The sequence below is a fragment of the Mercenaria mercenaria genome, chromosome 7, assembly GCF_021730395.1.
Source record: "Mercenaria mercenaria strain notata chromosome 7, MADL_Memer_1, whole genome shotgun sequence".
Classification (NCBI taxonomy): domain Eukaryota; kingdom Metazoa; phylum Mollusca; class Bivalvia; order Venerida; family Veneridae; genus Mercenaria; species Mercenaria mercenaria.
The window spans coordinates 16,499,352-16,526,026 of record NC_069367.1 but is presented as its reverse complement, the minus strand read 5'-3'; the positions used below and the strand labels follow the sequence as shown (position 1 = coordinate 16,526,026).

Sequence of the window (26,675 nt, the reverse complement as noted above, 5' to 3'; positions counted from 1 at the left end):
TGAAATACTGTTGAAAAACGGCGTTAAACCCAAAACAAACAAACTTATTTGGTTGTATTCATGACTAATCTTAAACCAAGCAATTAGAATATTTTTTAAGAATACATTTTTATTGCAGATAAGATCTATGTCATCTTTATTTAAGTTACATTCAAAAACTAATTGAGCACCAAACTTTTCAAGAGCATTTACGTAAAATAGTTTCCAGGGACCTTTATCCTCATCACATATCAGTCGTTTTACCCAACAGGCTTTTATGGAATGCAAAAACAACCTAATATCTGTTAATTTTAACCCTCCTAGTTCGTAGTCCCAAGTTAAAACCTTGCGTTTTATTTTCTCAGATTTATTATCCCATATAAAACTGAAGACCGTTCGGATAATATCTGTTATAATGTTTTCTGATGGATTCAGCAAGACAGTAAAGGGATATATGAGTTTTGGCAGAGCAAACGTTTTTACTACAGTAACTTTACCTAAAAGAGTGAGTTGCCATTGTTTTAAACAGTTTTTGAATTCTTGTAATTTCGGCTCAAAGTTTAATTTTATACAGTCGAGACTGTTTTAAGAGACCGACTTTGGGAAGCAGCGAAAAAGGTCACATATGACAGGGAGTCTCTTAAAACAGTCTCACTTAACAGGATGACGCTGGTGTCATATATTTTTCCAATTAAAGTACATGAATATCGGATCTTATGTATTGGCCTCTTTTAAGGTAGGAGTGGAAAATGATTAAATACTATTTCTTTAATTGCATATTGATAAAATATAAATTTCAAATAATTTGCATCAATCGAATGATGTTGATAAAACAAATTTAAGCTCATGATCTGGTAAGAAAATAAAGGGGAGCAGTCAAATATAAATGTTCCATTTGAACTATTTACACACTGAGGTTTATGATATTTATATTTTTGTGTACTAATTGTTCATTGATATTTATTCGATTCTTGACTGCATCTTTAATCTGTGTTTACTTCGTCGTTTCCTGTTAAATTCCGCCATATTTTTGTTTCACCAGGAATAAAGTTAATTTATGCACCGACTACGAATTCTTCAGCGACTTTATACGCTGGTTTTCCCTAATCGAGCAATTCAAGTGCCTTAACACGCTGTTCTAATGTCAAAACAGTTCTGTTTTATGTTTTTCATCAGCCATTTTTTGTAAACAAATAAGTTCTCGTCTCAAACAACTTCACGCGAGATAAAGAACGGTAACTCTATCGTGTAAAATATTGCAAGGGAGCGTCTCAAAGTCGCTGAAAACAGTCTAAATATCGATTCGGGAGCCTGATTTCACAGTCGCTTGTCGGGTAAGGCAGGGGGTTGCTTAATTCAGACTCTTTTAATAGTAAATTGCGTCCGGAGCATAAAATAGGGTCGCATATGACAGGGAGTCGCTAAATTCAGGGGGTCGTTAAGGCAGTCTCGACTGTATTTGATTCCCCATTGTTAGAAAATGTCATACCAAGAGTTTTTGCGCTTTTTGATGTCCAAAAATGAAATCTTTCTTTGTTGCGTATTTCACATCTGAGTTTGATGATCCTACTCTAAGTATTATTGTTTTTGTTATATTAAGAGTAAGTCCTGAAACATTGCCAAAATCAGTTATAACATCTATTAACCTCTCTAACGGTTCTTTATTACCATTGTTAATATAAGTTGCATCATCTGCAAAAAGTGTTTGCTTTATTTCAGTATTTCCTATATTGATTCCTTTGATGTGTTCAATTCTTTTCTTATAGTATTTGTTAATAATTCCATGCAAACAATTAACAGCGTAGAAGAACGAGGACAGCTTTGTCGAACCCCACATTCAATTTGAACACTTTCTGATAAAAAGCCATTGTTAATAATCAGACCGGTGATATCACTATAAAAGAGCTTTACCCATTATATGAAAGACTGTCAAAATTGAAGTGCTTTAAAGGGAATTCCTATAGTTTTTTATGCGCATCTTTCTGCGAAGCCGACACTTTCTATGGAAAACTGAAGTGAAGTCAACATTTGTTGAAACATGTGACAGAGAATCGTAAATATGAGGAATCTTGAATGAAATAACATTTTTGATAAGATTTATCAGTAATCAAAATTAATGTGTATACTGGTTTATGTTATATTGACAAGTACTCTGCCTGACAGGTATCTTGCCTTTTTGTAGTTGTGTTTTTCACATCGCATTTTAGTAAAAGACAGTGTTGTTCAGATAATGGAAGACATTTGACTTAGTACTGATAAGACAATATCACCTTTCAGATTATTTAGTATTCAATTATAGAAAGAATTAAGAATTTTTAAAACTTTTTTTTTAACTTCTAGCAGACATACATGTAATCAATTTGGTAAGGTTTGCGCCATATTCCGTCCGAAGAGGGGTTGTATTCTAGCGGTCTTAACAAAAAATTTAGCCTGGTGACCCATATATTTTTAGCCATTTTTATGCTCACAATACAATTATCTATACAGAAGAAAAACAGGAAAAAAATCTATGTAAGAGTTTTTTCAAAATCTAAAGAAATATTCTTTACTATGGGTATTTTTCATTGAAAAAAAGTTCACAAAAGTGAATATGAAACAATATTCTTTTTAGCTCACCTGAGCACGAAGTGCTCAAAGGTGAACTTTTGTGATCGCCCTTTGTCTGTCGTCCGTCGTCAGTCGTCTGTCAGCGTCAGCGTCAGCGTCAACAATTTGACTGTTAACACTCTAGAGGTCACAAATTTGAGCCAACCTTAATGAAACTTGGTCAGAATGTTACCCTCAATTAAATCTTGGATGAGTTCGATATTGGGTCATCCTGGGTTAAAAACTAGGTCACCAGGTCAAATCAAAGGAAAAGCTTGTTAACACTCTAGAGGATACATTTTTGGCCCAATCTTAATGAAACTTGGTCAAAATATAACCCTCAATAAAATCTTGGACGAATTTGATATTGGGTCATCTGTGTTCCAAAACTAGGTCGCCAGGTCAAATCAAAGAAAAAGCTTGTTAACACTCTAGAGGTCACAATTTGGGCCCAATCTTAATGAAACTTGGTCAGAATGTTACCCTCAATAAAGTCTTAGACAAATTTGATATTGGGTCATCTGGGGTCAAAATCTAGGTCACCAGGTCAAATCAAAGGAAAAGCTTGTTAACACTGTAGAGGCCACATTTATGACTGTATCTTCATGAAACTTGGTCAGAATGTTAATCTTGATGATCTCAAGGTCCAGCTTGTTAACACTCTAGAGGTCACAATTTGGGCCCAATCTTAATGGAACTTGGTCAGAATGATACCCTCAATAAAGTCTTGGACAAGTTTGATATTGGGTTATGTGGGATCAAAAACTACGTCACCAGGTCAGATCAAAGGAAAAGCTAGTTTACACTTTAGAGGTCACATTTATGACCATATCTTTATGAAACTTGGTCAGAATGTTAGTCTTGAGGCTATATTGGTCAAGTTTGAATCTGGGTTATTGGTCAAGTTTGAATCTGGGTCAGGTGGGGTCAAAAACTAGGTCAAATCAAAGGAAAAGCTTGTTAACACTCTAGAGGCCACATTTATTACTGTATCTTTATGAAACTTTGTCAGAATGTTAATATTGATAATCTTTAGGAAGTTTGAACCTGGGTCATGTCAGGTCAAAAACTAGGTCACAAAGTCAAATCAAAGGTAAAGCTTGTTAACACTAGAGGCCACATTTATGACTATATCTTTATGAAACTTGGTCAAAATGGTAATCTTGATATTGTCAAGGTCCAGTTTGAATCTGGGTCATGTAGGATCAAAAACTAGGTCACCAGGTCAAATCAAAGGAAAAGCTAGTTTACATTGTAGAGGCCACATTTATGACCATATCTTAATGAAACTTGGTCAGAATGTTAAACTTGATGATCTATAGGTCAAATTCAAATCTGGGTCAGGTGGGGTCAGAAACTAGGTCACTAGGTCAAATCAAAGGAAAAGCTTGTTAACACTCTAGAGGCCACATTTATGACTGTATCTTCATGAAACTTGGTCAGAATGGTAATCTTAATGATTTCAAGGTCCAGTTTGAATCTGGGTCATGTCGGGTCAGAAAATAGGTCTCTAGGTCAAATTAAAAGAAAAGCTAGTTTACACTTTAGAGGCCACATTTATACCATATCTTAATTAAACTTGGTCAGAATGTTTAATCTTGATGGTCTTTAGGGCAATAGGTCAGGTGAGCGATACAGGGCCTTCATGGCCCGCTTGTTTTAATTATTATAAGGATATAGTATTACAAATATGATTATGATATCAAATAAGTATATAATAAAATCTGTAAAAAGAATAAACCTTATTGTGCTGTGTTTATGTATATTTTGATTGGTATTTATAAAAAAAGCAGAAAATTATGAAAATGTTGAAAAATTGCTAGCAGTTTCATTAACAGTGGGTGTGTTCAAAACAATTTTTCACAAAAACAAGCCTGGTGACCCATTGTTTTTATTATGCCCCCAAAGGGAGGCATATTAGTTTTCAACTGTCCGTCTGTTCGTTTGTTCGTTTGTTAGTTCGTTCGTCACAACGTTAACTTTTTGCATGAAGGCACTTTACTCGCGAACCACTGCACCCAGGACCTTCAAACTTCACATGCTGATAGTACTTATTGAGTATACCACCCCTACTGACTTGGGGTCACCAGGTCAAAGGTAAAGGTCACAGGGGCCAACGTTAACTTTTTGCATGAAGGCACTTTACTCGCGAACCACTGCACCCAGGACCTTCAAACTTTACATGCTGATAGTACTTCATGAGTACACCAACCCTGCTGACTTTGGGGTCACCAGGTCAAAGGTCAATGTGCTGCGGGGGCATTTGTCACCATTAGTGACAGCTCTTGTTTGTTCATTGTTTTCAGCGCAAACTTTCCTATCATATAATATTATATGAATTTGAAAAAATTCTATGAAAGGAAAAGAACTATAGGAATTCTCTTTAAACTTAGCATTATAAAATCATGGCTTAAACTATCAAATGCCTTTTCATGATTTGAAAACAAGAGAAGACCAGGTACATTTTGTTGATTGAGAGATCCTATAATTTCAAAAATAAGGCGCACATTTTTCTCCTATATATCTTCCTTTCATGAATCCAGTTTGCTCATAACTTACAGTATGTGGTAAAACGTTTTTAAGGCGATTAGAGATAGTTTTTGTTGCAATTTTGTAGTCAACATTAAGTAAAGTAATTGGTCGCCAGTTCGCTAGTGAAGTTTGGTCTTTTCCAGATTTGGATAATATTATTAGTTACACTGCTCGCGAAGCTCGAGCCTGATATGGATTTTCCAGACAGCGTATATCCTTTATCCTGTCACCAACAAGTAGTGTAACGATTTTATCTTGCCGACTACTCTTTACTTACATGCTATAATCAACACATTTTGTAAATTAACAAAGCTACTTACAGTGCAGACTGGAATCCTACAAATCATTTGTTTGGTCATCACTAGTTGATTTACACCAGCCATAAAATGCACAATGTCCTGTGTTTTGGTTAAATCACAAAACACATTTACACAAGTTATGAACTGGTTTAGATTAGAAACACTAAAAAACTTCTTGTTCCGTCCCTTCAAATGTTGTCGGATATCACAATGTCATTTTAAAAATGCCTTGATACTTCGGCTTTCATCCCATTTCCTGTTAAATCATTTATCTTGCACGTAGATTAAATGATCCTACAACAAACTGCTGAGTAACAAATACGTCAATTCCTTTATTTCACGATGATTTAACTATTTAACTTCCAAAACAAGATTTCAACGTCCGTGTATTCCATACAGAGTTATTCCGCTTTTACAGCTAACTTTTGTCGAACTTCATGAGCCTCAACTTAAGTAGAATGAAATCGGCAAGAAAACACTAAATTTACTCTCGGAAACGATACTATCACTGGAGCTTATAAATAATCTGGCTTGATTTAATTAAGCCAGCAGTGTGGCAGCCATTTTGTTTTAGTCAAAATTCATATCTGAAATATACTAGCAGGATATGGAATATATCCTGTCTCCACGTGACGTCTATTGACCAATAGAAATGCAAGAAACTTGTAGGAGGCAAGTTAAAATACTTTGTTTTTGCAGGTCTGACATTTCTCCCTTCTCATATGAATAATTAAGAGCGTTTATAAAGTATACCTTAATGTCTTTCCAAAACATTTTATAAAATTCTGTTGTAAGACCATCGGAGCCTGGACTTATATTGTTTTTCATGTCAAAAAGAGCTTTAGTACATTCCTTATCTATGAGTTTTCTTTCACATGTACATTTTTCTTCGTTAGATAATTTCCTTATAGATTCATCAAAAAAATTTATTGTGAACGATTTCAGCCGCCGTTTTTAGCTCACCTGAGCACAAAGTGCTCAAGGTGAGCTTTTGTGATCGCTCTGTGTCCGTCGTCTGTCCGCGTCAGTCGGTGTCAACAATTTGACTGTTAACACTCTAGAGGTCACAATTTTGGCCTAATCTTAATGAAACTTGGTCAGAATGTTACCCTCAATAAAATCTTGGACAAGTTTGATATTGGGTCATCTGGGGTCAAAAACTAGGTCACCAGGTCAAAGGAAAAGCTTGTTAACACTCTAGAGGTCACAGTTAGCAGTGTAGAGGCCGCATTTATGACTGTATCTCCATGAAACTTGGTCAGAATGTTAATATTGATGATTTTAAGATCCAGTAAGAATCTGGGTCATGTAAACTAAAAACTAGGTCACCCAGTCAAATCAAAGGAAAAGCTAGTTTACACTGTAGAGGACACATTTATGACCATATCTTAATGAAACTTGGTCAAAATGTTAATCTTCATGATCTTTAGGTCAAGTTTAAATCTGGGTCAGGTGGGCTCAAAAACTAGGTCACTAGGTCAAATCAAAGGAAAAGCTTGTTAACACCCTAGATGCCACATTTATGACTGTATCTTCATGAATGTTTAACTTGATGATCTTTAGGTCAAGTTCGAATCTGGGTCATGTCGGGTCAAAAACTAGGTCATGGGGTCAAATCAAAGGAATAGCTAGTTGTCACTTTAGAGGTCACATTTATGACCATATCTTAATGAAACTTGGTCAGAATATTAATCTTGATGATCTTTAGGTCGATAGGTCAGGTGAGCGATACAGGGCCTTCATGGCCCTCTTGTTATCACTTATCGGGTATTTGTAGCATTACAGTTTATAAAGAACTGTAACAGCATTTTAACCTGAAACATTTAGTGTATTATCTATTAAAAGGCAAGGGTATTTTTAGGTACCAACCATCTTGTTGCCAAGTTTTGGCTGCTTTAGGTCAGGAAACTTCAACTTCAACTTCAGCTTTATACTGCCATAAAATCAACACTGAGTACACTTGGCAGGCGCTTGTCTGGAGCAGTTATTAGTTTAAGATATGTTATGCGCATGGGGGTTAAAAGTATATATAGCATATACATATATTCCAAGATAAAAGATCTACAGATCTAAGGTTAAAAACAGTATACATCAGTCTACAGAGAGCATGAGTCAAGTCTACCAACAAAAATTGGTAGGCTCGAACTTGACTGGACATATATTGGAAGACTGTTCCATAGCCTGATGGTCCTTGGGAAGAAGGATGTAGCGTGGTAGTTGGTCTTAGAATGTGGGATTAGATAATTAAGATTTCTAGTAGGGAGGAGGTGATGGTTATCCACTACTGCAAGGTTGGATCTTATTTTATAGAACATGATCAGGGAAGCATGGTTTCTATGTTGTTTCAGTGTTTTCCATTTGAGGGTATTAATCATGTCTGTGACACTACTGGTGTAACTGTAGTCATTTTTTACATACCGGGCAGCTGACCTTTGGACCATTTCTACTTTATTTATTAAATATTTCTGCCAAGGACACCAGACTGTAGGACAGTACTCTACCTGGGGGCGGACGTATGTTTTATAAGCAGTTTCTTTGACCTGTGTGTTATTGGTTTTGACATTTCTTTTAACGAAGCGGAGGGTATTTTTGGCCTCGGAGGTTATATTGTTAATGTGGGGGGCCCAGTTGAGATCCCTGCTTATAGTAACACCTAAGTATTTGGACTGGTCTGCTGATTTAAGTAGGGTATTGTGTAATCTGTAGGGGTATAGGATAGGTTTTCTCTTCCTATGTATCCTAAGGATCTCACACTTATCAGGATTGAACTCCATGCTGTAAGCTTTCTGCTGAAGACTGAGATGAGATGGTAAGGTAGACGATAGTGTCATCTGCGAAAAGGTGGACCCTACTTTTGACACTATCGGGCAGGTTATTTATGTATGCAAGAAAGAGGCAGGGGCATAGGACTGAACCCTGGGGAACCCCTGAGAGGACGGGTAACCTATCTGAAGACTTGCCTTCGACAAGAACTTGTTGTGACCTATTACTTAGAAATGATTTAATCCATGATGTGACCTTGTTATCTATGCCTAAACGTTTAAGTTTGTGGACTAACTTATGGTGATCCACTTTATCGAAGGCTTTGCTGAAATCCATAACAATGACATCAGATTGCTGGCCTAGGTCTAGGGAATCAGCAGTTTCTTGTGTGAAACCTATGAAATGGGTCTCGCAGCTGTGTTTTGACCTGAAACCATGCTGCTTTGGGCTAAGGATGTTGTAGGAGTCAAAGTAGGACATGATATTAGAGACTAAGATATGTTCAAGGAGTTTGGACGCTATGCATGTGAGTGAGATTGGATGATAATTACTAGCCTTGGACTTTTCATCTTTTTTGTAAACAGGGGTGATAACGGCATGTCTCCAATCATCGGGGACATTGCCTGTGTCCAGAGACAATTGAAATATATGTGTGAGCATGGGGGCAACCTCACTGTGCAGTTCCTTTAATAACCTAGGGGAGATTTCGTCCGGGCCTGATGCCTTATTTGGGTTGAGACCAGCTAACAGTTTATCAACGCCCTGGACTGTGATATCTATTGGTGTCATGGGTGGATGTAGGAGTTTAGATACTGCACTCTTTGCTATTTGTTTAAGACTAAGGGGCTGGGGTTTGGAGAAGACAGACTCAAACTATTTGTTCAATATATTAGCCTTGGTAACTGGGTCAGAATGGATAACACCATTACTAGACAGAGGGGCGACACCACTGTTTTCAGTTTTGTTATGTTTGATGAACGAATAAAATTTTTTCTTTTGACCTGTGTTTGAGCTGTCGCTAAATATGACTGAGTCCAAGTATGACCAATATGCATTCCTTATTTTACTTTGGATGACCCTCTTAAGAGTTTTGAATGACTTGACACTATCTGGGTTATTGGAAGTTGACCTTTTGATCTGTTTATAAAGTTTGTCCCTTTTCCTAATAAGTTTTACAATTTCGTGAGTAACCCATGGGAGGTCTTGACGGGATTTACTAAATCTAGATGGGATGTACTTTGAACTTAACCTATTTATTTCTTCCTTGAAACTATTCAAGAGGTATTTAGATTAGTGTGCTTACACTGGAGAAATTTCTCAGAGAACTGTTTTAAGTCCATCTTGAAATTGAACCAGTCAGCATTTTTATATGATTTAATGAGTCTTTTAACCTGGATTGGGCGGCCTCTTTTTAAGTTGACCATTAATCATTGCCAGTATACACAGATATGCATTTTGTGATGATAAAGAGTCCAAATCAAATGAAGGAAAATGTTCATTTTGTATTCATTTTCATTTTATTCCTTTCTGTGGAACAAACAAACTGGCAATCCTAAAATAAAAAAAAGCTCTGGCTTCATTTTATAGAAATATTCTATTTGATAGAAAACTCAGAAATAGGAAAGAAACAGCATTATAAATGTATTATCTAACACACAGGGATCAATATAAGCCCTGTTTTCAGTCTTGCTTGACGAGTTATCCTCTTATTTAATGAAGCTTCAGAAAGAACAAACTGAAGAAATATTCATATTTTCCAAGTTCATAAAAGATGACATCTTTAAAATTTGATATCTGAAGCCTCAGATACAAGACAGATCAAAGCCAGAGAATGGAATTTTTGTTGGGGAAAGAAATTGATTAAATACCAGATTTTGAGAAGTTTAAAATTTTTAATTGCAGACAAGAACACCTTTTTCATAGAAATGGTATTAACTTTTAGCTTTCTGGTGGCAAATCATTCTGCCTTTGCACCCAGTGCAAACAGTGCAGGCTGATCATGGTCTGCACTGTTCACTATTCAGTCAGTACATTTTCAGTGAACACCCCTTTGAATAATAGGTGTTACTGCACAACTTGAATAATGGACCAGTCCGTCTTAGAAATTTTGTCTGGTTAATCCTAACATGCATCATTTCCAGAGATGGACTGTGCCATCTGTTTGCATCTTTTTATACCACAGTCAGTTTCAGTATCTGCTAACTATATTTGAACTTTTTACCAAATTCATTGAGAGTTGGTGATAGGTATGTGCATTTAACTTATAAATCCTCTTTATTTTTGACACCAAAATACTTCTTTTTAAACAGAATTCTAACACGACCAGCAAATAACCTACATACATGTAGAGTAAAATCTATCTCGGGTTATTCTGCAATATATCACTCAAGTGCAATGACGTCATCCAATCCAGGTGCGTTGCACGGTCATAAAAAGTAGTTACCATTTTTTCTTATACTGTTGATACTGGTATGTTGTGTTAGAATCGAAATAATAAGTTCCCAAGTGTGATTTAGCGTAGAATAACCCAAGTTAACATAACTGACCATTAATTTTAAACTATTTCTCTTGGACAGTTACAAAACAGTGTGAGGAAGCAACTAGAGAAAAAGATACAATGGTTGTGAAATTTGCACAGGCAGAACATAAAAATCTGGAGTTCCAGAAACAAGCTGAGAGAGCAGATAACAAACTCAAGGTAAAATATTGTTGTGTAGAAATTGCAGCTTCTCTTTTCAAATATTTCTGATGTTGTAATAAAAATATATACCAAGTATTTATAAAGAATTTAATTTCATATTTTATCAGTGCTCCCAGTTGTAACAACTTTCATAACTGTGTAATCTGTGTGAGGGGGAGGAGGGAGGGTGGGGTTAAATTTGATAGAGTGATAATTGTATGAAGTGCAGTTTTAGTGTTTGACTATCTCTTCATTTTGGGTGCATGTTTCAGGTTCTCTTAACTTATCAAGCAACATTAAGTCATAGAAAGATTGAGTTGTTTTACGTAACAGTTGAACAGCATACAGAGCACATATATTACTCGACATAATGATAGTAAGTTTACTGATACTTGCATTGAATTCTAGAAAAAGACTGCATAAAGGAGCCACACTTTTGGATGACTCAGCACCTTTAAAAATACTATTTTTAAAGAACTATCGCACATTTGTGTTTTGATGCATTTTCAATGCATCATAATGCTAGAATTTCACATAACTGGATTTGACATAGTTATTAAGAATTATTTACATTTATTTCTTTACAAGTCTTTGAAACGTTTTTCCAGGAAATGGAGAAGGAATGCAATGCATTTTTAGTGCGGATGAGAGCAGTAAAAGAACAGAGGTCCAAGTTAGCTGCTGAGGTTGAAGCTAAGGTAAGATGAGAAGAGATTTACATATAACACCAGAATAACATCTTTGTTGAAAAAGTATACTAAATGTGTAATAATGATTTTGTTTGTCATTTAAAAAAAAAAATGTCCAGGCACTTGCCATTCTCTTGGAATCATTATTTTGATGTTTTCTACTTTGCATCTATACCTTGAAAAAATTCATATTTACATACATGTATGTTAATAATTACATACATGCCATAGTTTTTCAGGACATTTCCGGGAGTCTGAGTTGAAATTTCCGGGATTTTCATCCTCTGACCGGGACAAACACCGTGACATTGGCATTCGTCTTTTTTATGCATAAAAATCATAAAATTACATGTTTTCCAGACTCCTGAGATAAACATTGTTCTCGCGCATATTTGCTGCAAATGTCGTCAAGCTTTCTAAGGGAGGTAAATACTACAAGTAATACACACATCTATAGTTCGGCACCTGAAATGATTTGCATTCCCGATGTGATGGGAAATTTTAAGAGACTTACTATATACGAAGAAGTAACCAGGGCATCGCGATTTAGAATCAAGAATTTTATCATCGATAAGTCATGGCTAGTGCAAGTTTCTACAACTAATCATTTGATATTCTCAATAACTGCTTCCTGGGTTAACAACACCCAAAAAAGAAAGAAAAAAAAAGAAAAAAAGAAAACAAGAATAAATAATTTTCTGTTTTATTTCTTTTTATTTTATCATTTATTTTATATTTGAATATAAATATATATCTATAGATTCTATGTGTTCAACACAGTGTCTTTGTCTCAAGATTAATTTATCACTTCAATGTTCAGTAACACCATCTTTTTGCCGCACTATAAGTATGCGTCACAATGTTCAATTACACGATCTTTTTGCTGCACTACACACGTCGCTACTAAAGTTCATATTGAAACAAGAAGTCTTGTTATTAAATTTCATAGTCATCAAAGCAGACACTGATTTTTCCCCGAGATTTTCGCAGTCTTCACGCTGGATTTTCTTGAGCACGCTGAATGCACGTTCAGGATCGGCGTTGCTGTGCTGTAAGCTGAGTGCAGCGAAGGCAAGTTTTGACAGGTTGGGGAATCTAGGCTTCTGTAATGGAGTTTTCATGTTAGCTACGTTGGACCAGAACGGGTCGAGAACCATGCCGGGTTCATGGGAGGGGAGGCTGTTAGTGGAGCATAGCTGGTAGTCCACAAGCTCTTCTTGAATCACGTCCGGCGCACCAATACCAAGTCGTTCTGATAGGCCAATCACTGAAAAAATCAAAACAGCAAAAATCATAAGCAAAGACGATATCTAGGTTGTGGTTTAATTTTTGTTTCTTTGAAGCTTATGTGACTTTCATCAATATCACAGTGATATACGACAAAACAGGATTTAGTATGGCTAATAATGCTTTAATCATCACATCGATATTGTGTTGACGTCACGCCGACGTGATATTTAGCGCATCGAGAAATAGCGCTTCAAATTTGATCAAATATTCACTTTAAAACATGTTTATAACGAAATGTCACATAGCATAACATTAAACTATTACACCCAGCGTATAACCGTCCAACGTGCATAAATAGTGTTAAAGCACTCTTTTGCTATAAATTATTTAGTAAAATAACTACACAATATCCGGTATTCATTTTAAATTAACAGACAAAATATTATAAGATACATACCAGAACTGACGTTTACAGTTTCTCTATTCTCGGGGCGGAGGAAAGACAGAGACTGCAGAACAGTGTCGTTTATGGGGAATTTGGCGAGCATCTTCGTTGTCACTTCCACGTAGAATGATCTGACCGTACTGTAATTAAAAGATAGATTTTGAATGATCATGTTAGTTGACTTGTTTGCTGTAAGTCACGCAAATAACTCAAATGCAAACACTGGGTAAATAGTTTACAACCATTCTGCTAACTATAAGCACTCTGCGTACTACGGTTTACCAGTACATGTACTAGGTGCGGCCACTTTCGCAAATAACTGACTTCTCTACATGTTACAGTTAGAAAGGATTTAATAGTCACATAAATAACTCAAATGCAAACACTGAGTAAGAGTTTACAATCATTCTGCTTACTATACGCACTCTGCTTATTACGGGCGCGAGTAACTGACTTCTCTACATGTTAGGCAGGATTAAATACTCAATCGCATTGGAAATGGAAGTTTCATTCATTGAATTTAATTACCTGAAGAAAGACGCTGCCAGCTGTGAGTCGTCGTCATGCTCAGACAGGTAGGTACGGGCGGCCATTCCGACGGCTAGAAGATTGTCGTCATGCTGGTTCTCACGGCAGGTGAAGTCAATGGCAGTGATGTCGGCGGTGGTGTTGATACAGCTCATTTTAACAAACTTCGCCATAAATGTTCTTACCACACGTATGATCTCCGCATGGAGGTACCCAGCCATGGAAGCGCTATTCTGAAATAGAATAATATACATGTACATAAGCAACAGTTTCCTATTCACAGTCTCTCGAACATTATTGACGCAACAGATAATTTTAGCATCGCCCGTGTCGTGTTCATATGTGAATTTATTTTTTATACTTTATTCAGCATAGAATAAAGTATCCACTTTCATCACTGTCGAGTCATACACTCGTACCAGTATTGCGACACACTTTTTGTCCCCCCTGTCATTAGACTCGTCCATCATTACACTAAATTTATTCTCACGGCACAATGTGTTCACCTTCTTCTCGAACGTTGGGGCGATGGCTTCCGTAATAATCTTTGCCACCTTAGTTCTCTTACACTTGAATTTCTGCGCAATTTTCACTGTCCGGGAACATGACTTTAACAAGTTCCGTAAAGTGATCCGCGACCGCAAAAGGTAGATTATGTTCAGACACAAAAGACGCGAAGTAGCATTCCGCCCGAGCCACAGGATCGTCGTCTTTAACTTTAAACATATCCTTAATGGAGGTATTGCTAGTGGAGGCACTATTCTTTGATTCATGCTGTTTAGAGTGTAAATGTCTAGATAAATTATTCCTACCGCCACTTGACACTGAAACATCGATATTACACAGCTTGCAATGGAAGTATTCTTCCCCCTTAACACTTTTTTTCACACACGGAAACTCACTAATCTATTTTTGTTGGAATTTACATGCACGTTTAGCTTTTTTAATGCTACCACTAGCTGCAGAGTCTGCAGCGCGCTTTGACATGATTAATAACTTTTAAGGCACAAACGAAATGATAGCTTTGGAATTTTGGAAGAATAAAATTATTACGATACTTTATATGCATGTAATCTTTACTCAAAAACGCATTAATGACTGCTCTTTTTTTGTCATCCCTTTGAAATCTGCCGAAACTTTTATTAACCAACATACACTCATTTTCAGTTTGCACTTAAACTTACCCATTTAAGTTTGTCGGGACAAAATTAGATAGCTTTTTCGGCTTAAGCATGAAACTCGTGCTTTTCACACATATTCAATGATGGTGTCTTTAACAGTCATTAATCAATTAATTGTTCACAATTATATCAATTATATCAAAGTTGTGCAAAGCGGGAGAGAGATCAGTGATCAACACGTGTCCCGCTCAAGGGCATCTGATATCGGATAATTAGAATATACAAGGTGGCACCGGAGATAGTTTATTGTGTTTATTAGGGTAAAATTAAACAAATTATAGACCACAGAACTAGTTTTTGGGAGGTCATTTTTATTTTTACCTGTATATTTATTTCTCCGGGACATTTCAACTCTGTCTGGGACACCGGGACGAGCATGTTATTTCCGGGACAATCCCGGTCAAACCGGGACGTATCACATGTATGGTTAATACCATAAGCCAGCCATCTTTACATAAATAAATTTTATCATGTTTTAAAAAGACATCAGTTTTATGCCAAAAATGTAAACAGTGCGGGCTGATCTTGGTCTGCACTGTTATGTTGATTCCAGAATTATTAAAACTCATTTTTAGCTCACATGTCACAAAGTGACAGTGTGAGCTTTTGTGATCGCGCAGCGTCCGTCGTCCGTCCGTGCGTAAACTTTTGCTTGTGACCACTATAGAGGTCACATTTTTCAAGAGATCTTTATGAAAGTTGGTCAGAATGTTCACCTTGATAATATCTAGGTCAGATTCGAAACTGGGTCATTTGCGGTCAAAAACTAGGTCAGTAGGTCTAAAAATAGAAAAACCTTGTGACCTCGCTAGAGGCCATATTTTTCAATGGATCTTCATGAAAGTTAGTCAGAATATTCACCTTGATGATATCTAGGTCAAGTTCGAAACTGGGTTAAGTGCCATCAAAAACTAGGTCAGTAGGTCAAATAATAGAAAAACCTTTTGACCTCTAGAGGCCATATTTTTCATGGGATCTGTATGAAAGTTGGTCTGAGTGTTCATCTTGATGATATCTAGATCAAGTTCGAAACTGGGTCATGTGCTGTCCAAAACTAGGTCAGTAGGTCTAAAAATAGAAAAACCTTGTGACCTCTCTAGAGGCCATATTTTTCAATGGATCTTCATGAAAATTGGTCAGAATGTTCATCTTGATGATATCTAGGTCAGATTTGAAACTGGGTCAACTGCGGTCCAAAACTAGGTCATTAGGTCTAAAAATAGAAAAACCTTGTGACCTCCCTAGAGGCCATATTTTTCAATGGATCTTCATGAAAATTGGTCAGAATGTTCATCTTGATGAGATCGAGGCCTTGTTCGAAAGTGGGTCACGTGTGGTTAAAAACTAGGTCAGTAGGTCTAAAAATATAAAAACCTTGTGACCTTCCTAGAGGCCATATTTTTCAATGGATCTTCATGAAAATTGGTCAGAATGTTCACCTTGATGATATCTTGGTTAAATTCAAAAGTGGATGACGTGTGATCAAAAACTAGGTCATTGGGTCTAAAAATAGAAAAACATTGTGACCTCTATAGAAGCCATATTTTTCCATGGATCTTCATGAAAGTTGGTCTGAATGTTCACCTTGATGATATCTAGGTCAAGTTCGAAAGTGGGTCACATGCGATCAAAAACTAGGGCATTAGGTCTAAAAATAGAAAAACCTTGTGACCTCTCTAGAGGCCTTATTTTTCAATGGATCTTCATGAAAATTAGTCAGAATGTTCACCTTGATGATATCTTGGTCAAGTTCGAAAGTGGATGACGTGTGGTCAAAAACTAGGTCATTAGGTCTAAAAATAGAAAAACCTTGTGACCTCTCTAGAGGCCTTACTTTTCATGAGATCTTCATGAAAATTGGTCAGAATGTTCACCTTGATGATATCTAGGTCAAGTTCGAAACTGGGTCACGTGCCTTTAAAAACTAGGTCCTTAGGTCAATTAATAGAAAAACCTTGTGACCTCTCTAGAGGCCTTACTTTTCATGAGATCTTCATGAAAATTGGTGAGAATGTTCACCTTGATGGTATCTAGGTCAAGTTCGAAACTGGGTCAAGTGCCTTCAAAAACTAGGTCATTAGATCAGATAATAGAAAAACCTTGTGACCTCCCTAGAGGCCATATTTTTCAATGGATCTTCATGAAACTTGGTCAGAATTTTTATCTCGATTTCTAGGTCAAGTTCAAAACTGGGTCACATGAGCTCAAATTCTAGGTCACAATGTCAAATAATAGAAAAAACGACGTCATACTCAGTTCAAAACTGGGTCATGTGGGGACAGGTGAGCGATTTAGGACCATCATGGTCCTCTTGTTGTTTTTTTTAGCTCACCTGTCACATAGTGACAAGGTGAGCTTTTGTGATCAACCTTCGTCCGTCGTCAGTCCGTCCGTCCGTCCGTCCGTCCGTGCGTCAACAATTTCTTGTCTGCACGATAGTGGTTTCATTTATGATTTTATTTTAACCAAACTTGCACACAACTTGTATCACCATGAGATCTCAGTTCCTTTCTTGAACTGGCCAGATCCCATTATGGGTTCAAGAGTTATGGCCCCTGAAAGGGCCAGAATTAGCTATTTTGACCTTGTCTGCACAGTAGCACCTTTATTTTTGATTTGATTTTTACCAAACTGGCACACAACTTGTATCACCATAAGATCTTGGTTCCTTTCTTGAACTGGCCAGATTCCATTATGGGTTCCAGAGTTATGGTCCCTGAAAGGGCCAGAATTAGCTATTTTGACCTTGTCTGCACAATAGCAGCTTTATTTATGATTTTATTTTAACCAAACCTGCACACAACTTGTATCACCATAAGATCTTGGTTCCTTTCTTGAACTGGTGAGATTCCATTATGGGTTCCAGAGTGATGGCCCCTGAAAAGGCCAGAATTAGCTATTTTGACCTTGTCTGCACAATAGCAGCTTCATTTATGATTTGAATGTAATCAAACTTGCACAAAACTTGTGTCACCATAAGATCTCGGTTCCTTTCTTGAACCGGCCAAATCCCATAATGGGTTCTAGAGTTATGTCCTCTGAAAGGGCCAAAATGAGCTATGTTGACCTTGTCTGCACAATAGCAGCTTCATTTATGATTTGATTTTAACCAAACTTGCACACAACTTGTATCACCACAAGATCTTGCTTCCTTTCTTCAACTGGCCAGATTCCATCATGGGTTCCAAAGTTATGGCCCCTTAAAGGTCCAAAATTGGCTATTTTGGCTTTTGCAGCCATATAGAGACTTCATTTATGGTTTTATTTGATCTTCAACAACAATAAATCCTGGATTCCATGACAAATAGATCCAATCGTAGGTTCCAGAGTTATTTTATATCTGATTACCTCCCCTGATTGTAATCAAAATGGATTTATATCAGTAAAAACTTATAGGACTTATTTGAAATTTCATAATTGACATTAGTTGGACTGAGACAATCAGGGTAGATAACTGTGGACTGATTTTATGTCAGATTACCTCCGTTTATTTCAAATTAAAATGGGTATATCTCCATAACTAATGAAGATACTGATCTGAAATTTCATTTATGTCAACAGATTTATTTGGCAGATCCTTCTTTTGTTCACTTACAATATTTATTTTTTAATTATATCCCTTTTACGTTACTATAAATAGCTTATTTTTAGTAACTTTTTTATTATTGGCCGTAGGGAAAAACCGAGACCACTTTTCTATGGTACAACATGGATGGTACCTCCAATTTTTAGATGTATTTTGACATATCTATACCTTGTAAGAATTTTTTTTTCTTTTTGGTTAAATTTCTTCCCTTTGTTGTTCCTGTCCTTTGGACATAGATATTTTTTCCGAGGACCTTCTTGTCCTCAAGTGCAATGATAACAGGTGAGCGATATAGGGTCATCATGGCCCTCTTGTTAAGATAAGAGATTAAAAAAAGCCAGAATAAAATTAGATTTTAAATAAATTGTGTTTGTTTTTAAATTCAGGAATCAGAGGAGGTAAAATCTAACAGTTTGGGCAAGGAACTCAAGTTGAAGGAATCAGAACTTCTTGAGAGAGAAGTACAAAATAACAATTTTGAACTTGTAAGTGTTCTGGCTAAAAGTGCACTATTTATAAATAATTAATAGTTGAAAATATAGACTTACATAAAAAAAAAATATGTTGTTAAAATCTTTGTTGTTGTTGTTTACAAGCATGAAATTATGTATTTAAATGGATTTTCAGGTCAGTTAGTGGATAAAAAACTGAAATTCTTCTTACAAAGATTTAAAAGTGGGTTTTATTGCACACCAAAAATGGAGGGATATTGTTTTGGCTTTTTCCATCCGGATGCATTTGTTTGTCTGACTGTCCGAAATTGAAAATGCATATAATTTAAAAGATGTCTAAGCTAAAATCACCAGACCTCACATAAGTATTGATTAGCACGTGACCTTTGCTCACATTTAAATTTATTCCCATTGAATTAGTAAAAGCAGACTTTTTTCCCCTTGGATTATTTAAAAAAATGAAAATGCTTATAATTCAAAAAGTATTTCAGCTGGAATCACCAAACCATGAACATACCTTTCTATCTCTATAAGATGACAAAAGCAATGGGCAAGTACCCAATGACAAAACACATATTAACATTCTGTTTCAGGCCCATGTTAAAACCCAGCATGAACTTGAACAAGTTAGAGTTGAATTACGTGAATCTCAGTCAAAGTTCTCTGCCCTTTCTGATAAACTCTCTAATGTGGAGGCAGAAAAAGAGCATAAAATCTCACTGCTACAAAATATGAAGATATTATTCAGCAGCAGAAAAAAGAAGTTCAAGAACTTCGAGAGAAAGTGGAGTCTCTAGTTCAGTTTAAAACAGACTTTACAAGGTAAAATTGAGCTTTTTATGTTTTAACCAATAGATTTTTGCTTTTTATCCCGCGCCGATGAAATCGGGAGGGGGGTATTGAAATGGCGTTGTCCGTCTGCAGCCATTTCTCAGTACCTAGAAGGTAGAATTTCATGAAACTTGAAATAAACATGAACCAACATACTGCGATGATGCCTGTCAAGTTTTTTTTTTGGTCAATTTCCCTTAGAATTACTGCCCTTGATTTGATCAAAAATACCCAAAAATGTCCGTCCGCAGCCATTTCTGAGTAACTATCAGGTAGCATTTCATAAAACTTGAAATAAACATGCACCAACATACTGTGATGAAGCCCGTCAAGTTTTTTATTGGATTGGTCAATTTCCCTTAGAGTTATTGCCCTTGATTTAATGAAAAACCCACGTCTGCAGCCATTTCTCAGTAACAAGCTGGTAGAATTTCATAAAACTTGAAATAAATATGAACCAACATACTTCGATGATGCCTGTCATTTTTTTTTCCAATTGGTCAATTTTCCTTAGAGTTATTGCCCTTTAATTGTTTAAAAATGTACAGATTTGTACAATACAAACCAACCCATTGGTAGAATTTCATTAAACTTCTTTCATTCTTTTCCATGAACATTTAGTATAAACATCTGAAGTTGTGTACCCACACCTGGTCACCACCTTGCCTTGGTCACACCCCCTCCCACTCTGCCCCCCCCCCCCCCCCCCCCCCCCCCCCCAAAAAAAAAAAAATCCTTTTTAGCTCATCTGATTTTTTGAAAAAAAATGATGAGTTATTGTCATCACTTGAGCGGTTGTCGGCGTCGGCGTCGGCGTCGGTGTCGGCGTCGGCGTCGGCGTCGGCGTGCCTGGTTAAGTTTTATGTTTAGGTCAGCTTTTCTCCTAACTATCAAAGCTATTGCTTGAAACTTGGAATACTTGTTCACCATCATAAGCTGACCCTGTATGCAAGAAACATAACTCCATCTTGCTTTTTGCAGATTTATGGCCCCTTTTGTACTTAGAAATATCAGATTTCTTGTTAAGTTTTATGTTTAGGTCACTTTTCTCCAAACTGTCAAGCTATTGCTTTGAAATTGGAATACTTGTTCACCATCATAAGCTGACCTGTACACAAGAAACATAACTCCATCTTGCTTTTTGCAGATTTATGCCCCTTTTGGACTTAGAAAATCAGTTTTCTGTTAAGTTATGTTTAGGTCGCTTTTATCCTAAACTATCAAGCTATTGCTTTAAACTTGCAGCACTTGTTCACCATCATAAGTGACCCTGTACAGCAAGAAACATAACTCCATCCTGCTTTTTGCAAGATTTATGGCCCTTTGGACTTAGAAAATATCAGATTTCTGGTTAAGTTTTATGTTAGGTCAACTTTTTCTCTTAAATATCAAAGCTATTGCTTTGAAACTTGCAACACTTGTTCACCATCATAAGCTGACCCTGTACGCAAGCACGTAACTCCATCCTGATTTTTGCAATAATTATTGCCCCTTTTGACTTAGAAATCATTTCTTGTTGAGTATATGTTTAAGTCAACTTTTCTCATAAACTATCAAGCTATTGCTTTAAACTTTCAACAGTTTTCACCTCATAGTGGACACTGTACACAAAACATAACTCTATCCTCTTTGCAGAATGATGCCCTTTAGACTAGAAAATCACGGGTAGGACAATATTTCTATCACACAAAAAAAATCAGATGAGCGTCAGCACCCGCAAGGCGGTGCTCTTGTTATTATTTTATTTTCAAACCTTTCATGAATATTTATTAGCATGCAATTTTTTTGCTATTCCTCACCTTAAGCCCTTTCGGCGGGGGATACCAATTTATCAAATTTGCTTGTTTACATAGATTTATGTAGGGAAAAACTTCGAAAATCTTCTTGTCCAAAAACCACAGAGCCTAGGGCTTTGATATTTGGTATGAAGCATCATCTAGTGGTCCTCTACCAAGATGATTCAAATTATTTCCCTGGGGTCTAATATGGCCCCGCCCCGGGTGTCACATGGTTTAAATAGACTTATATAGGTAAAAACTTTGAAAAACCTGTTGTTTAAAACAACAGGGCCTAGGGCTTTGATATTTTGTATGTGACATCATCTAGTGGTCTTCTACTAATATTATTCAAATTATCCCCCTAGGGTCAAATATGGCCCCACCCCGGGGGTCACATGGTTTACAAAGACTTTTATAGGGATAAACTTCGAAAATCTTCTCGTCCAAACCACAAAGCCTAGGGCTTTGGCAGTTTTCATGTAGCATCATCTAGTGGTTCTCTACCAAGTTTGTTCAAATTATCCCCCTAGGGTCAAATATGGCCCAGCCCTGGGGGTCACATGGTTCTTATAGACTTATATAGGAAAAAGCTTTTAAAATCTTCTTGTCAATAGCCTACAACATACAGTTTTAGACCACATGTATGGTTTTGAGTGGCAAGATGAACCTTGACATGAGTTGACCTTGATCTTGACCTAGTGACCTACTTTCACATTTCTGTAGCTACAGCCTTCAAATTTGGACCACATGCATCGTTTTGTGCACGGAAAAAAACTTTGACCTTGACATTGACCTACTTTCACATTTTTGAAGGTACAGGCTTCAAATTTGGACCATATGCATAGTTTTGTGTTCCGAAATGAAATTTGACCTTGATTTTGACCTAATGACCTACTTTCACATTTCTCAAGCTACAGCCTTCAAATTTGGACCACATGCATAGTTTTGTGTACCAAAACAAACTTTGACCTTTGCATTGACCTAGTGACCTACTTTCACATTTTTTAATGTACAGGCTTCAAATTTGGACCACATGCATAGTTTTGTGTTCCGAAATAAAATTTGACCTTGATTTTGACCTAGTGACCTACTTTCACATTTCTCGAGCTACAGTCTTCAAATTTGGACCACTTGCGTAATTTTGTGTACCGAAATGAACTTTGACTGTAAGATTGACCTAGTGACCTACTTTCACATTTCTGTAGCTACAGGCTTCAAATTTAGACCACATGCATAGGATTGTGTACCAAAACAAACTGACCTTCACATTGACCTAGTGACCTACTTTCACATTTTTGAAAGTACAGGCTTTAAATTTGGACCACATGCATAGATTTGTGTTCTGAAGTGTAATTTGACCTTGATTTTGACCTAGTGACCTATTTCACATTTCTCAAGCTACAGCCTTCAAATTTGGACCACTTGCATAGTTTTGTGTACCGAAATAAACTTTGACCTTAAGATTGACCTAGTGACCTACTTTCAAATTTCTCAAACTACAGCCTTCAAACTTGATGCACATGCATAGTTTTGTGTACAAAGAACTTTGTCCTTGAAATTGATCTGGTGACCTACTTTCACATTTCTCAAGCTACAGCTTTCGAATTTGGACAGCATGCACAGTGTTGTGTATGGAAGTGAAATTTGACCTTGAGCTAATCAGTAAGTCTTGAGATTTGGAACACTCAAAAATGGCACATTGGTGGGTGCCAAGATCACTCTGTGATCTCTTGTTAATTTTCCATCAATATTTATAATCAACAGGTGAAATTTTGTACCCTCACCCAGTCACCCCCACTGCCCCACCTCTCCGCTGCCCCCTCCCCCCACCCCAAAAAAAAAAAAAAACAAACATTTTCTGTTAAAATGATTTTGACTAATGAAATTATTTGCTTCTTAATAACATCCTTAACTTTTTGCCAGAAATATTTTTTTACCATTCCTCACCTCATGCCCTTTCGGCGGGGGATACCAATTCATCGAATTTGCTTGTTTAATTATTGTGTTAGAATACAGCAGTTCAGAAATATGCTAATAAATTTTGACGTTGACTAATCAGGAAAAAATATTCAATGAAATGTTACTTCTTTGATGAATTCAGATTCGGCGATATATGACCTTTTTGTGTCGATTCGCCGTAAAACCCAACTCATTCATTTGATGAATTCAGACATAATATAATTGCCCCATATAAAGATAAATCTAAACTTCAAGAGTAAATAGTTGACAATTTTGCCATTCTTATTTTTTAGCTCGACTATTCGAAGAATAATCTAGCTATTCTACTCACCCTGGCGTCGGCGTCGGCGTCACACCTTGGTTAAGTTTTTGCATGCAAGTACATACAGCCATCAATTAAAGGCATATAGCTTTGAAACTTATTTTTTCTTTTTCTAGGTCAATTACCAACCTCTCTGGGTCAAGTCCCATAACTCTGACATGTATTTTGAGCAAATTATGCCCCCTTTTGGACTTAACATCTCCAAAACTAATGCAGGTATTGATTTGAAACTTCACGTGTCTTCGGGGTTATAAAACTAGTTGATAGCAGCAAGTCCCATCACTCTGACTTTCATTTTGGCCAAATTATGCCCCCTTTTGGACTTAGAAAATTCTGGTTAAAGTTTTGCGTGCAAGTACATACAGCTATTTCTAAAAGGCATATAGATTTGAAACTTATTTTTTCTTTTTCTAGATCAATTACCAACCTCACTGGGTCAAGTCCCATAACTCTGACATGTATTTTGAGCAAATTAAGCCCCCTTTTAGACTTAGAAAATTTTGGTTAAAGTTTTACATGCAAGTTGTTATCTCCAAAACTAATGCAGATATTGATTTGAAACTTCACATGTGTCTTCGGGGTTATAAAACTAGTTGATAGCAGCAAGTCCCATAACTCTGACCTTCATTTTGGCCAAATTATGCCCCCTTTTGGACTTAGAAAATTCTGGTTAAAGTTTTGCGTGCAAGTACATACAGCTATTACTAAAAGGTATATAGATTTGAAACTTATTTTTTCTTTTTCTAGATCAATTACTAGCCTCACTGGATCAAGTCCCATAACTCTGGCATGTATTTTGGGCAAATTATGCCCCCTTTTGAACTTTGAAAATTCTGGTTAAAGTTTTATATGCAAGTTTCTATCTCCAAAACTAATGCAGATATTGAATTGAAACTTCACATGTGCCTTCGGGTTATAAAACAGCTGATAGCAGCAAGTCCCATAACTGATATCATTTTGGTCAAATTATTCCCCCTTTTGGAAATTAAAAATCTTTGTTTAACCTTTTGGGAATATATCCTGCATTCTAGGACAAATTTCGAAATATTGCTTGGCTGTCTTAACGGATCAAGCTCTATTTTAATTTGATTTGAAATATGTTATTAGAATTATTGAAAATTGACTAGGTTATTGCCTTGTGTTTTTGACCATTGAAACACTTGAGTCATTTTATTGTCCATAATCTGGAAGCTTTACATATAGATTCATCATTTAGGGCTAGTTCTGCTTGTTTCAGTGCTCAAGAACTTAAAAAGAAACCTTGATACAGAAATCACAGAGTTAGAGATGACCAACACAGAACTGGTATCTGAGATGGAAGCTTGTCGGCGACGCGAAACTGATGAACTGGAACTTAATGCTAAGCTCAGTAGAAAGAATGCCGAACTTCAGTCAGAGAATACTACATTAAGGAGGTAGGTTACCTTTTTACAAGGGTAAATTCAAGTTAGTTTAACCACAGCATTTGTTTGTATTTCGTGTAATATGAAGTTTTACCTGGTACAATCTCAATTTCGTTTGTCTCTGTCCCTTCAAATTCAGTTTTTACCTAGGTTTGAAGAACATGACCCTCTAAAGGTATTTCATATTAAAAGAAGAAGGAAAATATGGATATTTAACACTTTTCAGTGTATTTTAGTTTCATTGATATCCGTAGAAGTCTGCATAATTGATAATTTTACTAGTATGCACGTTAGCTTTCTAATATAAGCTTTAAATACATATGTCGCGGGACTCGTGTTTCCATGGTAACGCATTTTCTCTCATTTTTAAACAACTATGTATAAAAATAAGGGTTTTCGACACCTTAAGTGGCATTCTGTTGATGACTAACATGGAATATTTGGGAAATAATATAAGCAAAATACCATGCACTTTACATGGTACCCTGTTTTTCTTAAAGTTTACAGTAACCATGGCAACAGAGATGTTTAAAATAGCTTATATCTTGCTTTTTGTCGTAATTTCTTACAAAAAAAATATTGAATAAGATTATCTTTCTAGTAAATGTAGCTTTAAAACATATTATTTCTAACGTAAGTTATATTTTCTTGTTATTTGCATTGATTCAAACAAATTTCACAGCTTAGAATACATACGGCAGTACCCCTCGCCTGGCATTTTTCATGGAAAAATCGTTCAGCATGCTGATATTATTCTAATGGATATTGTTGAAATGAAAATAAAAAGCCGAAGTTGTGTTTCTTAAATAGACCAGTGTCAACGCTTTTGAATTTTACATTTAGATACATAGGTCACGGGCTTCGTTTCCATGGTAACATCAATTAAATTAAAGGAACCACATTTTTCTACTGAAATTTGAACAGTTTTAGATCTTATTTTTAGTATATAAGTAACAAATTATCATCGGAACCTGAAAAATAGGTATTACAAATCAAACTATTTGAAAATGGCCGTTACAAGAAACCTTTCATCCAACTATATTCCAAATAACATTGGTTACCATCATCCATTTTCTTACAATCCGCATAACGTTTCAATATAACTTCATAAAAGAAGCAAAATATTGATGATTATTCAGAGCAAAAGATTCATAACAAATATTTCAGCAAATATTTGTTATTTGAAGATAGTTAAAATAAAGAAAATGCACAGAATTACGTACTTTCAACATAAAAGCTATTAATTTTGCGCGGTAACTGACACGTAACATCATGACGTCAGTGGCGTCATTTTATTTCACTCGTTTTCTTCTTACCACTGTATTCTACATTAGGATTTTCGTTTCCAAGAAATCGGAACTCGCAGTATAAACTTTTTACCTCACCCATGGGAGGTAACTCTAGTCAAGATGACAATGATATTCCCAAACCG

At 36.2% G+C, this 26,675-nt stretch overlaps 3 protein-coding genes across 4 annotated transcripts in view; 2 read left to right on the top strand and 1 right to left on the bottom strand.

The window, feature by feature from the left end:
• The window catches only part of LOC123554840 (uncharacterized), a 76,366-nt gene extending 65,600 nt beyond the window's left edge, over window positions 1-10,766 (top strand). Inside the window, exon 14 of the mRNA XM_053547701.1 lies at window positions 10,736-10,766. The gene's annotated coding sequence lies outside the window, so the exon portion shown is untranslated. The remainder of the gene's footprint in view (window positions 1-10,735) is intronic.
• Window positions 10,767-12,219: 1,453 nt separating this feature from the next.
• On the bottom strand, window positions 12,220-26,633 carry LOC128558445 (uncharacterized). 2 transcript variants are annotated; one of them, XM_053547699.1, is made up of 4 exons: window positions 26,560-26,633; window positions 13,732-13,964; window positions 13,216-13,343; window positions 12,220-12,795 (listed from the first exon to the last, which is right to left on the bottom strand). In XM_053547699.1, the coding sequence occupies exons 2-4, from the start codon at window positions 13,950-13,952 to the stop codon at window positions 12,392-12,394; spliced, it is 753 nt and encodes a 250-aa protein (XP_053403674.1). In that variant the 5' UTR covers window positions 13,953-13,964; window positions 26,560-26,633; the 3' UTR covers window positions 12,220-12,391. The 2 variants fall into 2 exon arrangements, with proteins under 2 accessions (XP_053403674.1, XP_053403673.1); XM_053547698.1 differs by having other exon boundaries at window positions 26,467-26,607.
• LOC123563991 (uncharacterized) overlaps window positions 25,098-26,675 on the top strand; it is a 94,314-nt gene continuing 92,736 nt past the window's right edge. The window contains exon 1 of the transcript XR_008371610.1: window positions 25,098-25,255. The gene's annotated coding sequence lies outside the window, so the exon portion shown is untranslated. The remainder of the gene's footprint in view (window positions 25,256-26,675) is intronic.

What these genes read in the sequence shown, in the direction of transcription:
- LOC128558445 (XM_053547698.1), bottom strand. Translation starts at nt 26,517, where the DNA reads ATGATGTTACGTGTCAGTTACCGCGCAAAATTAATAGCTTTTATGTTG. An exon ending in TAATAGCTTTTATGTTGAAA is followed by an intron (nt 13,965 to 26,466) that starts GTACGTAATTCT and finishes ATTCTATTTCAG; the next exon opens with AATAGCGCTTCCATGGCTGG. An exon ending in AACTGTAAACGTCAGTTCTG is followed by an intron (nt 12,796 to 13,215) that starts GTATGTATCTTA and finishes TGATTTTTTCAG; the next exon opens with TGATTGGCCTATCAGAACGA.